We start from the raw sequence: 14,188 nt of genomic DNA on the forward strand, positions 1-14,188 counted from the left end.
AAAAAACATTTTTTTTTTCAAGCTTACCAACATTACTGTAGTTCTAGAGATGTGTCCTGCCTTAAGAACTTGACCCTGAAAAACTTGGGACCCCTCACATGTTACACATTTCATACCACACTTCAAAGAAGAACATTAAATACCTTGTGACTAGAGTACTGTTTATTTCATAATCTAAACAAACACTGGAATACAGTCTACGCTTTTCTACTTTCCTGCAGACTTTACAACGAGCTTTTCCCCCCCCATAATTAGAACAACGCGCATACACACAGAACATGCATGCTTTCTAACACCAGTAACGAAGGTAAAGAGAGTCAGTTCCCATCATCTTCCTGTTGCCTGTATTAGAAAAAATACTTTTGCTCTTACTGTAGTTATGGCAGTGTGGCTAAGGATACGAAGACTACAACATAGTTTTACTCCCTGCACAGAAAATGTTCATCAAAAGCATGCTGATGGTGATAAATATTACACGTCTATTAAATGAAAGGCATACTTTTATCCCCTTTACTCCCTTTTTAAAAAGACTAAGTGGCTACATGTAAATGCAGTGAAGCAAGTATAAGCTTAATTAATCAGTTTATTCAGATTGGCACTATGGCGCTGCAAGGGCCGACGAAGTGTCAGCGAGGCTCCCCAGGGACCAGCTCTGCTGCAAGATCTCTGCTTTCCACCTTCCACAAGCAGAAGGCAAAGGCCTCGCAGAACGGCGATGCTGGCACAGCGCCGCACCAGACTCCCTGCAAGAGAAGCGCTTGTGGTCCATTAGTGTTTGAGAAAATCTTGTGAGTGGGTTACCTCCCTGGGCAGCTCCACTGGTGGGGCGGCCAGCGGGGCCTTCACACCACCGAGTGGTCGTTGCTGTGAACGCCGGCCAGGATGGTGTGGTTGAGCGAGGAGGCCGAGCGGTCGGAGCCTTCGGTGGGGCCGTTGGCACTCTCGCTGCGCTGGCAGCAGAGGATCTGCTTGAAGGTCGCGCTCATCTCCTTGTCCCGGTAGGAGTAGATGATGGGGTTCATAGCGGAGTTGAACTCTGCCAGGAGCAGAAAGAACTTCTCGTAGGCCAAGACATTGCACTGTGGGCAGCACACATCAAGGAGAAGCAAGACTAGTCCTGGGGTCCAGCAGATTATGAAAGCACCTGGAGAGAGAAAGAGCAGACAAAACACAACAGGACTGGTCACACACTGTGAGGATCTAACAGTCGGCAGCCCTGTCTGCTGCAGGGATTTGCAACTGGGTGATCTTGGAGGTCCCTTCCAACCGCAGCCATTCCATGATTCTACAGCCATCCAAATGGAAGCAGTGAAATTTAATTTTCTATTTCAAGAGTATCTGTTCTTCACTGACCTGATGAAATGGCTGCCCTTCAGAAACCAATGAAAAGTTATGAGCAGCACATTACATAAGCAAGGTGCTTCTCCGCTCTCATTCTTTGCTCTCTGCAAGCACACTTGCCTCTGTCTCTGCAGTACACTTGCAGAGAACACTGATGATGAGGAACATCTTTTTTGTTAGCTAGAGACCTCTGACTAATCAATCCGTTGATCAAGAGAAGCAATGCTGTAATTTATTTCTCTAGCTAGTAACAAAGAAAACCATTTTGTGACTGCTGTGACTGAAGCAGCAGTAACAGAGAAAAGTGCAGGCAGCAATTCTCAAGTAAAAAAAAAAAAGCCTGGGTCATGTTAATCCATATCAGTCCCATTATGTAATGGAAAGTCCTAAGCACACATCCTTCTTGCACTGAAATGTCGTCCTTCAACAGATCTACTTCTTTTCTTAGGGTTCTATTCAGCAGAAATTCAGAGGCTCCTCAGGCTTCAACAGAATAAATGCCAAAGAGCTTTACCCTGATTAAAATGCTTCCCTCTCCCTTCCCTGCTTTGTAAAGCTCTGACAGGGACAAAGCCCTGAACATAATTCTCAGTTCAATGCAGAAATGAAATCAGAATGGCTTGAATTTTTCCAGGAGTGAATGGCAATGTATATTCCAAGGTTAAGGATGTTTTGAATACAAACACCATGGGGAAGTCCTTGCACAAGGGTCATGTCAGAGCAAAGATGGTGCTTCTGAGATTCTCCAGGCTGACATGCTTGGTGGAGGTGGGAAATGAAGCTTTATCATCAGCCAGAGGGCTCAGTGCAGGAGCTGCCATGGGGGCTTCCCAACACTACTCAGCCAGTGCTGCTCTCAGTGGGTTCCTGTGTCACTGTGGTATGTGCTAACACACCACCTCCTTCTTTTTGGCAGCAGTGTGCTCTGTGGGTGTCATGGCTGATCTCAGTCCATCTATTTGCTGTGCCCACCAAGAAGGTGCAGTGTGACACCTTTCCCTGTGGACACACCAGACTCATTTAGTAGTTAGAAAAGTGGTTTCCAAACAGCTTTTCAGAGTGTGCTGTGCTACAGACACTGGATGCCAACCAGGAAAGCACAGACAGGCTTTCAACACACCAAAAAGCAACTCTAAACTGAGCTTGCTTGCAAACAGTGGTGGCACAGTGCCCCTCAATGCCTATCGTTTTGCTGGCCAACAGCGCTCACACAGGGAAAGTATCTGGAGGCGAGCTGCCAGCTGCTGATACAAAGCCCTGACTTCTTTTGCCAAATGACTCTATTAGGGGCTGCCAGTAAATTTACAGAAGAGGCCTGAAATTCTCCCACGCTGAGGTGACATGAGAGACATGAATCCACTTCATAGCTTTTGTCTGCAGGTTTTTTAGATTCCAACAATCCTAGAAAAGAGTACTTGAAGCCTAGGCCAAGGACTTTATTCTTCTGTTCCTTCCTCATATCTATTCCCTCAAGAGCAGAAAATTACATCTCTTTATGCACACATTACCCATGTTGGTTCAGAGGCTGCCCTCCATGCGAAGCAGCTCTGCTGGGCTGGTTTCTGCAGAAACTGAGCAAATCTTGCAAATTAAACTACTCATTGCAGAAGTGATGTGTGTTGTACTCACACTCCTAGCCAGTGAGTGAGGCAGAGGTGGACTTTGTTCCAGCTTGAGCATGTATTTTCTCCATTACACACTGCCTCGAGAGAATAACATCAGGGACGAGAACACTACAAGTCACGGGATCTTCAGTCAAGGGCAAAGGACGATGACAGCATTCTCACCTGGCCTGAAGCAGAAAGCCCAATGTGGGAACAATGGAGCTGATAGGAAAGTTCTATGGCTGCTCAAAGTTGCAACAGAAAGCTTCTAATTTTCCAACAATTATTGATCTTTTTTTAGCTGTTGTTTTATTTCCAATGTTTTGTTGAGAAATTAAATATGACATACAGAACATTTTATTGCTATCTTTTTTTTTATTATTATTCTTTCAAGTATGTTAGCAGTAGCAAAAAAAAAAGAAGTAGGGAGCCATTGGCCATGAGAAAGCCCTGACACCTTTGATTGAATTCTGGTCTCAGGTAGAGTTCTGGAATCCCTGAGCTCCACAGTGTCTGGGCTAGGTCTCATAAACTACACTGTTTATGAAGAAATAGATGGCTTCACACATTAGAGGTAAGTCCCTGACTTTCCAACTAGCTTCTTCCACACAACATCCAAGACTGACCTTTGGGCAGGCACAGCAAGTTCCACACTTCCGAGCAGATGCTCCATTTGGTATTGGGAAGCAAATCCATTGAAGCCAGCCCCACTCAGTCTAGTGGGTTTTGTTTTTCTTTAGCCCCTGGGATTTTCCTTGCAAACTTCCCACCACACTAATGGCTCCTGTGGCTTATTAAGTGAAGTGCTTGCAAATGGTGACAAACAATGACTTGGGTTTTCTCGCTTGTTATTTAACTGTCACTACTCTGGAAAATACTGGATAACATCACACACGGTGAGGGCATGTTTGAAGTAGGAAAGTAAAAATTCCAGGCTCCAGTTACTTCAATTTAGGTCATCAGTTAAAATTGGAATTCTTTCCCTGGAATGAAAAAGCTTGAAATTTATTTTTTCAACCTCTTACTTGGAGTACTTATCAAAGCAAAGTGCTACAAGCTAAAGGTTTGGTTAAATTCTTCCCTTTTCTGAAATCAGCTGTGCACTGATTTCACAAACAATGAAGACTTAAAAATATCATGTTCAATAAGACAATGAGTTCTGAAAGCTTCCAGCTGTCTATATACTGAAAAGATTTCATCATAATTCAAAGTGTGGATGAATTTTCTGCTCAGGAGCATTGCTGACAGCTCAAGCAAATTGCAGGTCCATCTCTAAATGGCACAGATGCAGTGAAACCAACACTATGATGACATACAAAGCAGATTTCCTGCATTCAAAGAATCAAATCTGACCATCTGTGTGGATATGTCAGCATCCTGTACTAGGATAGCACTAGGAGAGCCCAATATGCACAAATGAAGTGCAGACAGGGGCTGAGGAGCACTGATGCCTAGTCACTCTGTGCATGGCTGAGCTCAGCCCTGAGGCCTGGGAAGATGGACTTGATGAATTAGTGACCGTCAGGCTGAGGGAAGAATGGCTAACTAAGAGGTGGGAAGGCTTGGGGAAACTAGAAGAAGTGGCACAGCATCTTTTAAAGATTTAAAGAGACGAGAGAGGTCTTGCTATAGACTGGGAAGCACATTTTACAGCAGAATATGAGACAGAATAAAGCAGTCAAGAAACAAATCTACTCTTCTAGAACTTGCTGTGTGGTACATCACACCCAGAGTTGAAAATCCCGCTCCCTGAGCACAGTTTTGTGCCACTTGCTTTGCTACAGCAGAAGCCCACTGAAAGCTTTTCAGTGACCACAGTGAAACAACATCAGGTCTGCCCTGAACCCCCATTGGGTGCAGCAGTCTGGATTGTATTTCTATAGTAGATGCAAGCTTGGAAACTCCTGTGTAAGTGTAGCATCACATCATGATGTGACTGTAAGAGCATAAAGCCATTGTGGTCAATAGACATGAAACCAAGAATGATAAATCATACAAAAACGAGTGACTTGAAAAAGGTAAGAGAAAAAAACTCCAACAAAACATCAGTGTAAAGGAAACAAGCTACATGAGAATAAACACTGCCAAACCCGTCACTCACTGCTAGGTCCTTGGTCCTCTCAGGAATGTCTGCAGGACTAACACAACAAACTTCAGATATCTCAAGATAAAGTAGGAGAAAAGGGTATGATAAAAACAACATCTGAAAACACAGAAATATTACCTCAAGGTTAAATGTGAGATCACCTCTGTGTTACAGCAGCCAGCCATGCCTCCTGGTTTAGCTTATGGCCAAGAACAGACCATTCAGGATGATATGTTTTCCTACAGGGCACTGTTTTACACTGATGCCTGAGTTTGCAAAAACTTGTTAAGAAACAAAGCAAGTATGAGTCCCTCTCCTGAGAAGCTAGCATAACTGGAAGGAGGACTGGACATTGTGGTAAAGATGTTGAAGAGCAAGGAGAAACACTGCCAACTTAGGTATCTTCTCTTTGTTTTTCAGTGAGCTGAAGGGTAGATCAAGACCCCCTTTGTCCCAGCTCTAGGTCCAGGTCCCATGCTCTTTGCATGGCCACATGCCCCGCAGCAATATCCCCACAGTAGCAATGGGTCAAAGACACAATCCAGCCCTGAAAGCGAGAGCCCTCACGTGGTCACCTCCCAGACACAAGGCAGGGTAGCTGCTCTTGCAACTTCACACATCAGCAGACGAAGCATTTCCTAAGTGGCACTGTTTTTTTTTTTCTCTGTCTTTTCACCTTGGATGGCATAAGACAGCATTTGTTCCATGAACATTCATTTTCCTCTTGCTCACAATAGAGAAATAAAAGGAGTGCCTCCACTCCTGCCAAGTCACACCACTCTGCTCACAGCCTGGCAACCAATCCTCTCCCCATCAAGCACCCACTGCTTCACACAGAAGAGAAGGAAGAGCCCATTTCAAGCAGTGAGGCAGACGGAGATGGAACGAAGTTGAGGGAGGTCATCCTCAAGCTCTTGCCCTCGCCACTACATACCTCTTTTCAAACACTTCTGTTCTTTGTCCTAACCACTGTGCGTCTCTCCTGTGTGCCCTCCTTCACCCCTGTGGGTGTGCACCCAGGCTCTGCTGCTTTCTCACATGGAGAGAGGTAAAGATATACAGAAAGGGCCCATCTTAGGGAACGAGAAGGGAGGCTTAGCTCTCCAAACCCTGGTCTCATAGTGCACCTGGGCAGCCACACCACCTCTTCCAGCAGGACCAGGAGGACACTGAGCATCACTGCTGCTCACCAACAGGGAGCAGGGTCTCGCCGTGCTGAATCCAGCAGCACAGACTCGGCTGGCGGGTGGCTGGGAGAGGAAGCTAGAAGGTGTGTAAAGCACAGTGAAAGAAAAACAAATCGATGCATCCAAAACAAGCTGCAGGCAAGTGGTGGCCTGCCCGCTGTGCAGCATCTGCCACCTCTGTGAAGGTGCAGAGGAAAGCTGGCGTTGCAGCTGCCCTGCTGATTGAAAGCAAACACGGAAGCAGAGAGCCCTCTGCTTGACAAAGCTTCAGCCATCAAGGGCTTCAGAAATGCCTGGCATTTTCCACATCCCCACACAATCACACCCTCAGCAGGGACAGCCGCTCGCTCATCAGCTGCAGTACAACTGCACTTCTTCATGCCCTCCCCATCTGTAAGCTGCATCAATAAACCTCCTTATCACACTGCATACCCTCGTGTGCATGGCATGATAAGTACTGTGTGAAACAGAGCTTTTTATAGTTACGCATTGTTTCCCTCTAGATAGAAATATTATAGAATTAAACGCAAAATGAATGCTGAATTATTATAAATGCAAAGGATCTGCAAAGACCATTTATCATGCTGCAAGCATACAGAGTGTAGGCGTCATCCTTCTAATTTGAGTCTGACATCATTGTCCTTGATTTGCCACAACATTACTACAATATAGCTTATAGTTCTTGGTGAATGAAAACATACTTGTTGCTATTATTTGTAGTTGTTGCTGGAAACAGCATTGGGTAAGGTTTACTTCCATCCATGGAATTCTTATGTGAAAATATAAAATGTGGCTACCACAAATGGACTGGATTAACAAAAGTAAAATAATCCCATGCTAAATTCATAAAAATCCGTACAACTCAAGATATGAGAGTCACGTCCTTGCATCCACTGACTCCACAGGTCCCTGTCAGGATGGCATTGAGAGAGCATCGTTGCAAAACACCTCATGCAGGACAGCAATCTGCAGCATGCAATCTGTCAGCAAGAACTGTCTTATCGAAATGGGTGCTGCCCAAACCCTTTGTTTATTTAAAGTGTCTGTATTTATGGAGTTCCCCTGAATGAAGAAGTAGCACACTTCTTTTACCATAGTCTGTGTTCCTAATTGAGTGCAAAATGTTGCTTGGTTTTCCTGGCTGAGAAACTCTGATGCAGTGGAAACTTTAGGTTTCACACCAGACGGTATGTGTGAGGGGCAGGGGGAATATTGCCAATAGAGTAAAATGAGAAATGAAAACAAAGGAAAGCTAATGAAAATCTGCATCTTTGTGAAAATCTTGCACGTACTTCTTGTAAGAGGATTTGGAGCAGGAAAACCCAGGCAAATGGAAGAAAATTCTCAGTTAAGAGGCATATGGGAGAACCCTGTCTTTCCCAATGCTATACTTGCCCCATCCCTGGGGCTCCCTGTTCTAGTCTCCCATGAGCTCCATAACTGAATCTGCAGGTTACAGACAAAATTCTGACTTCCCTATGGGCAGGGAGCAAATCTCCAACAGTTTTTTCCAGTATCTGAATTTCATATGGAAAATTGACAGGTTTGCCAGATTTTTCAATCCACTGCATGCATGGCTGACAAAGGGATTTTAAAAATAATAAACTGTTTCTCCTGGCACTGAATCCATCCCTGATTTCCTACCTTCTGCACAGATAGATGCACACTCACACTCCAATCTCCTTCTCAATCCTGCTTTCGGATATTGAGCTGCTGTGTTTGGTCAGGCTTTGCACAAATTAATGGCTGCACTGCAGAGGAACACAGGAGCATGTCTTGCTCCAAATCTCACTTCTTCCCAGGAGCAGTACAGTACAAGTCTGCTTCAGCTTTATCTTCGATCTCCTGTGACAGAATTTACTCAGTGTTTAAGGCATGACTATGTTTGTCAACAAATCATCCCCTTTCAGAGGAACCTGGAAGCTTCCTTCTTGAAACACTTATGCTTCTTAGACAGAGTAACAACTTCACTTGAGAGTTTCCTTAGGTCTTTGCCTTTGCTCTGTCTGGGCTGGGAGAAACAAGCATGTGCCAACAAAAAGTAAAGTTCCACTATATATCAGCACCATCTCATTCTTGGTCTTACTCTCTAGTGTTTCATCTGTGACTGTTCACCACTTTCATCCTCATCACAGGATCACAGAACAACAGAACAGCCCAAACAGGAATGGACCTCAGAGAGCCATCAGGTTCAACCTTTCATAGAAAAAAGAAGCCCCCAGAAATTATCTAGCACTCTATCCAGTTGCACCTTGAACGCCTTCAGTGATGTGGACCAGGCCATGTCCCTTTTGTGGCTATTTCAGTGATTGACTGATCTCACTGTAAAAAAATCTTTCTTGTATCATGACAAACCTCTCCTGTTCCAGCTTACACCTTTGCCTTCTCCATGTGGCTCCTTGTAAAGAGAGAGCCTTTGTTATCTTTGTAGCTGCCCTTTAAGTACTGGAGTACTTAAAGTGATGAAGTCTCCCTGAGCTCTCTTTTCCAGGGAGAAGGCTTCCTTCTTTTTAGAAAAAGTAAATAAAATGAAAAACTCTCCCTGAACTCACATACAATTTTGACCACAATTGATAATTTTCTTGGCGTACAGACTCCTCTGATATTTTTTGCTTTCCCTGTTCTCTTTCAAAGCTCACATCACCACACCACCTAATACAATTTATCATTTAAATACTTTGCCTTATAAATTCTTCCGTGAAATTTTTAAGTCTCTACTTTTAAACCAGTTCTGCATCCACATCTGTTGCACAACTGAGTGTACACTGAAGATACATCTGACTCAACAGAGAGACTCATGAAATGCTGACAATAAATGCTATTTAACACCCTCAATAGTATCCTTAACTTGAAGCACGGAAATGTGCACACGGAAAACATCAGTGGCTGGTGTGGTTGTATCTACAGTCCCTACCATCATTACATTTTTCTGTTTTTGGGTGGCTGACATTTTTCAGTCTTCCTCCTTCTGCCAGCGTGCACAGCATGGTGCTCATAGCAAAACCAACTTGGTTTATAAGCCTAAAGTAGAGATAACACCGAGCAGGTTTCTATGATCAGGACTAAGAAATGTCAGGCTTCCCACTTGGACTCTGGATGGCCTTTCCACAGAGCCTTGCATCAGCTGTGGATGTTTTAGATACCGTGCAAGTCTCCGGGCCCTTCTCAGCCTTGCCAGTGCCTGAAACTTTTGAAGTCCGAAATGACAACAGACAGAAAAACCTGAGGATGACCAACATCAAAGCAAAACAAGCTGAAGAGAAAAATGAGATGTGGGCAGCAACAAGCTATCAGAATGGGCTGGTTCACTTCATGGGTACTCACTGAACTCCATCCCAGGTTAGCACTTGCATGGAGTCATTCTTTGCCTGCTGTGAATTGAGTTTGCTGGTCTCTGGCCAGCTGATCCAGCCACATGGAAACTGTCTTCAGTTGACATCTCTGCAGGAGAAATCTAATGCAAATGGAGGAGACTGAGGCTGTTTTTCAAATGATGGGTGCAAACCAAAGTTGTTTGAGTATCCCTTCATTTCAAATGTTTTTGTTTAAAGGACATTTTCCAAAGAAAGCATATTCAAGATGCTTTCTGAAAATAGAAGTCTGAGTGTAAGGCAGCTTATCCATATCCATTTGGATCCCTCAAACCAAAAGGCTGTTAAGAAAAAATGGATATTGTCACTGATCTAATGACTACAGAAGAGAGACAGTTCCTCTTTTTTTTTCCCTCACAAAAGACAAAACTAAGCCACTTAGCCATAAAAAATGCATTTTAGGCAAAAACAGGAAGTCATTAAGTGTCAATGGGCAGGATCCCAACTGATTTTTAAATTCATAAAGATATGTGAAGCTAATCTCTGAATAAAGACCCGGCTGTTGCCAAAACAATTTGAATATTTTCTCTATGTAAAGACAAACAGTAGTCCCTGTGGAGTTTCACTGTTGCCAAAAACCTGACACACACAGGAAACTTGAGTGTCTTTTTCAACTTCCAGTGTTCTACAAGAGACTTAATGCTTTATTATAGACAGAAATGCTCATGCAGTCCCAAGCCAGTGACAGAGGCTTGGTAGGAACAGGAGCACAGAAGTCCTGCTGATAGCAGGCTCCCAATGCAAATAGCACTGGTGCACCTTGGTCATTGTTGACACAGGACAAAGAAAAGCAGGCAGCAGAGCTGCGGAGAAAATTACGAACAAGAAACCACCTTCCAGCCTACATCAGTTGTCCTACTTACACCACCTAGCTCTAATTCTGCCTTCTCTTTAATGGCATGAGGTCATGACTTGACGGGTTGTTTATGGTCATTACATGATTCACCAGACTGGGGACAGACGGGTCTCAAAGAGGACTTGGTTGGGGCAGTTCAGGTCCCTTAAACGGGGACCTGATAAGGATTTCTCACCAGAAAGCAGCTGCTCTGGTCAGAATCTAAGCTCTGGCACCAGACACGCTGAAGTAGAGGTGACCAACAAGCAGCCCAAAGCTCTTCCACACCTGGTGTGGAAAATACTCCTCATATTCATCCATATCTCCATGGAAGATGCCAAAAGCCCCATACCTGCCATGAATGGTGGCAAGGCAAGTGAGAAGGCTGATGGCCAGAGGTTACCTCAGGTAGGACAACTGGCACATACAGACAGCTCACAGGTTGGGCTCTGTTCTGCCTGTGCTTGCAAGGTATATTTAGCAGGAGTGTTCCTTTGCTCCTGTACATGCAGTTTTAAGCATAGAAAAATATTTCACGGTGATGTTGAAAAAAATCCAAACAAACTTGCATTCCCCCACTTTTCTTTTGGAAATCCATTAGTTCACTGTATTCTCCCAGAGAATAGTATTTTCCCAGAGATGGTTACAATGCTACACTTAGACAATTCACTTTGATTGGTAGATTTCAAACAACACTGGTAGAAGAGATAGTTTAATTGTATTTTCTTTTGTTGTTAAGGACATTAAGCACTTCTGGTATTATGTTTGGATGGACTCCAGTTGCAACGCGAGTTTCCAAATGAAGCATGGGTGGATGCAACTTAATGTGCAAAGGCCTGCTTTGATCTTACATAAGACGAAACCAGTTATATTAGAAGAAACGTATGAACTTCTATCTGTTTCCTTAATAGGAATAAAAACTGCTTCTCCCATGCTAGTACCAGACTGTGAATAGGACAAAGTGCTACAAAAGGGCAGAGACACTTGAAATGACAGCATTATATAATCAACTGCCAGAAATCCGTGCATGCTTTCTTTTGATAGAGCCATAGTGAACTGATCCGACAACAGCTGGCTGGGTAAGGTGTGGCAAATGTCCCTTGAGGCAATTGTGTTAAGTCCAGTTACTTGAAACACAGTGTTTAGAAGCATAATCCACCATGACAGCCGTGCAAAACTAAGGGCACAGCTCCAGGGTGATGTGGACAATGGGGTGGTTAAGAAGACTCCAGAGATTCTGGAGGAAGTCCTCCTAGAAAATTAAGTCTTTTGGATTTGTTCAGTCAAAAACAGACCCCCTGCTCCCAGTATGAATGCTAACAAAATAAGACACTACCTGAGAGTAGCAGCAACCTTGGGATACTACCACATCATAGAATCATAGAATCCCAACACCCAAACAGCCTGCCACCAAGGCAGTACAGGAAGAGTGTCTATGCTGAAAGGATACTGCCCCTGCTAACAGACAGCAGCTGACACGTCCACAAATAGCAGCAATAAAACAGATGGAAGGAAAAGCTGTGGGACAGCAGAGAGAAAGAGCACTGCTCTGCATAAGGAAACCACCGTGCGATTAACTACCCAAATTCTGCTTGTGGTGAGTATATGCTGACAGCTTATCAGACAGTCAGATTCCAGGTTTCAGCACTTAATTCTATCTGTGCTCACTTAAACCTGTCCAGATGAGGCTGATTAACATGGGCAGAAAGCACAGCTTTTGGCCTGTATTTCTACTCTGAAGATGTGACATGATTTAAAGGGAAGCTCTCATAGATGCCTCTGGTTTCCTTTTGAACATCCAATGTTTGCTATCTGGACAAGATCATGTTATACTGTAACTTATGTCTTAGGTATGAGGGAGAAGGAAGATTAGTGTTTTATCACCTGCAATGAAACCAGTCTCAGGATTCATTAAAGGTATTATCAAGAAGCAGGAAGCACTGCAACAGTGTACAGTAAGTTTTTTTTTCCATCAGAAGGATATCTGCTGTCCTGCAGCATATAATTTTACTGCAGAAAAGACAGCATTTCCCATTCTTAAAATGAGAGATACAGTGAGCAGTGGAAATGTTTCATTGCTACTGGTAAATACCTGAATTCCAGAGACATCTTCTTTGTAACTTCCTTTGTCCATGCCCTCATTGATATTAATTAAAACTCTTTTTCAGGCAAACACACACCACCACCCTGATAAAATTTAGCCTTTATTTCAAATCATAGCTTCGAGAATCACATTGCCAAAACATGTCTTAAACTGAAAAAGAACACGCATCTTCAGCCAGTTCTTTCTCTGTTAATAATGGGAATACAGCCACAATGAAAGAGATGCTTTGCACAGCTCTGTGTTATGTTGTCAGGTCAGCAGGGGCAGGCAAAAATCAAAGCAAGGGAAGAATTCAGAACACATCAGACACCTCTAATGAAAGAGGCAGTCCCAGTCTAATCCTCCAAGAGGGCCATTAATACTGCTTCTGGGTTGGATCAGTGATGAGTACTCTGAGTTCCCTCACATTCGTGCACTTATTGATGACGTGAGTTCAAAGCACTGGTCTCATTCTTGTGTCCTCACTGCTTTTCAGGAGCAGTGCTCTCCTGCTCTCAATTTAACCCCTGTGTAGACAAAGCACGGCACCTTGAAGTATCCAAAAATAGCACTTGCCTTTCAGCTACTACGTTAACACCACATCCTGCGTCATTGTGGCTTGAAGATTTCTGTATAAATAGCTTTTGAAACCACAAAAGAAAGAACAGTGTCATACCATCTGAAGGTTGCTCAATCCATGTGTTTCTGGGGATGCAACTGCATTAACCTCTGGCAAACTGCTTACTTCAGTGTCCCCATAAAAGACTGCAGATTTTGGCTATGATAAAAAGAATAACAATGATGAAAAAAAATAGCACAAGGTCTTCTCTTTCATTTCATTCATTCCCACCTACACATGAAAGAGAAACTATATTGTGTCAGAATGCTGCAGAACTTTCCATGGCACAATCGATCTGGTACCCAGCCACCTTCATCCAGACAGATAAAGGTTCTTTAAATCCAACCCCTATCTGTCCAGTGAGGAAGGAAGAGGTAACTCTGTCCTTTTTTAAAGTGAACACTAATCCCAGATGTGTAAGCATGCAGGACACATCACTGGGTGTCAAGAGCAGAACATACCCATGAAAAGATCTGCTCCATGCTTGGAAATTCTGAGACTGAAAGAAGAATATGAAAAAGATTGGTATCCAAAAAGCAAACAGGTAGCGCTCACTGGCATGGCCAAGCATGTGTCAAGCATGACTGAACTCAGGCACACAGGAATTACATTTTACTGAAATACCAGAGCATCAACACTAAGCGTTTCTCTTACAGCACAAACCTGAAATAGTGCCTGCAGGATCATTCAGAGGTTTTGATTCAGCAGTGCTCACATTTTGACTCATAGAGTCACAGGACAGTTTGAGTTGGGAGGGACGCTTTAAGGCCATCTAGTCCAACTCCTCAGCTATGAACAGGGACACCTACAGGGATATCAGGTGCTCAGAGCTGGATCCATCCTGACCACGAGTGTCTGCAGGGATGGGACTCCACCACCTTGCTGGGCAATCTTGCCAGTGCTTACATCTGATTGCTTTGGGATGGCCACACTGATGTATGAGTTTGCAAGATTTCTACAGTTCTTTATAGCAGATAGTTGTGCATCTAAAGCTATGGGAAGCAGCATGGGTTAAGTGGGAGAGCTTTAAGGCTTTCTGCTCAGGAATTTTATGGGGAAAAA

The 14,188-nt window shown here is 43.8% G+C and overlaps 1 protein-coding gene across 1 annotated transcript in view; it reads right to left on the reverse strand.

The window, feature by feature from the left end:
* Positions 1 to 6: 6 nt before the first annotated feature.
* LPAR1 (lysophosphatidic acid receptor 1) overlaps positions 7 to 14,188 on the reverse strand; it is a 64,198-nt gene continuing 50,016 nt past the window's right edge. Inside the window, exon 4 of the mRNA XM_010726143.3 lies at positions 7 to 1,144. Coding sequence (XP_010724445.1) covers positions 843 to 1,144 — 302 coding nt within the window. The 3' untranslated portion in view covers positions 7 to 842. The remainder of the gene's footprint in view (positions 1,145 to 14,188) is intronic.

This window comes from Meleagris gallopavo, chromosome Z (genome assembly GCF_000146605.3).
Source record: "Meleagris gallopavo isolate NT-WF06-2002-E0010 breed Aviagen turkey brand Nicholas breeding stock chromosome Z, Turkey_5.1, whole genome shotgun sequence".
NCBI classification, from domain to species: domain Eukaryota; kingdom Metazoa; phylum Chordata; class Aves; order Galliformes; family Phasianidae; genus Meleagris; species Meleagris gallopavo.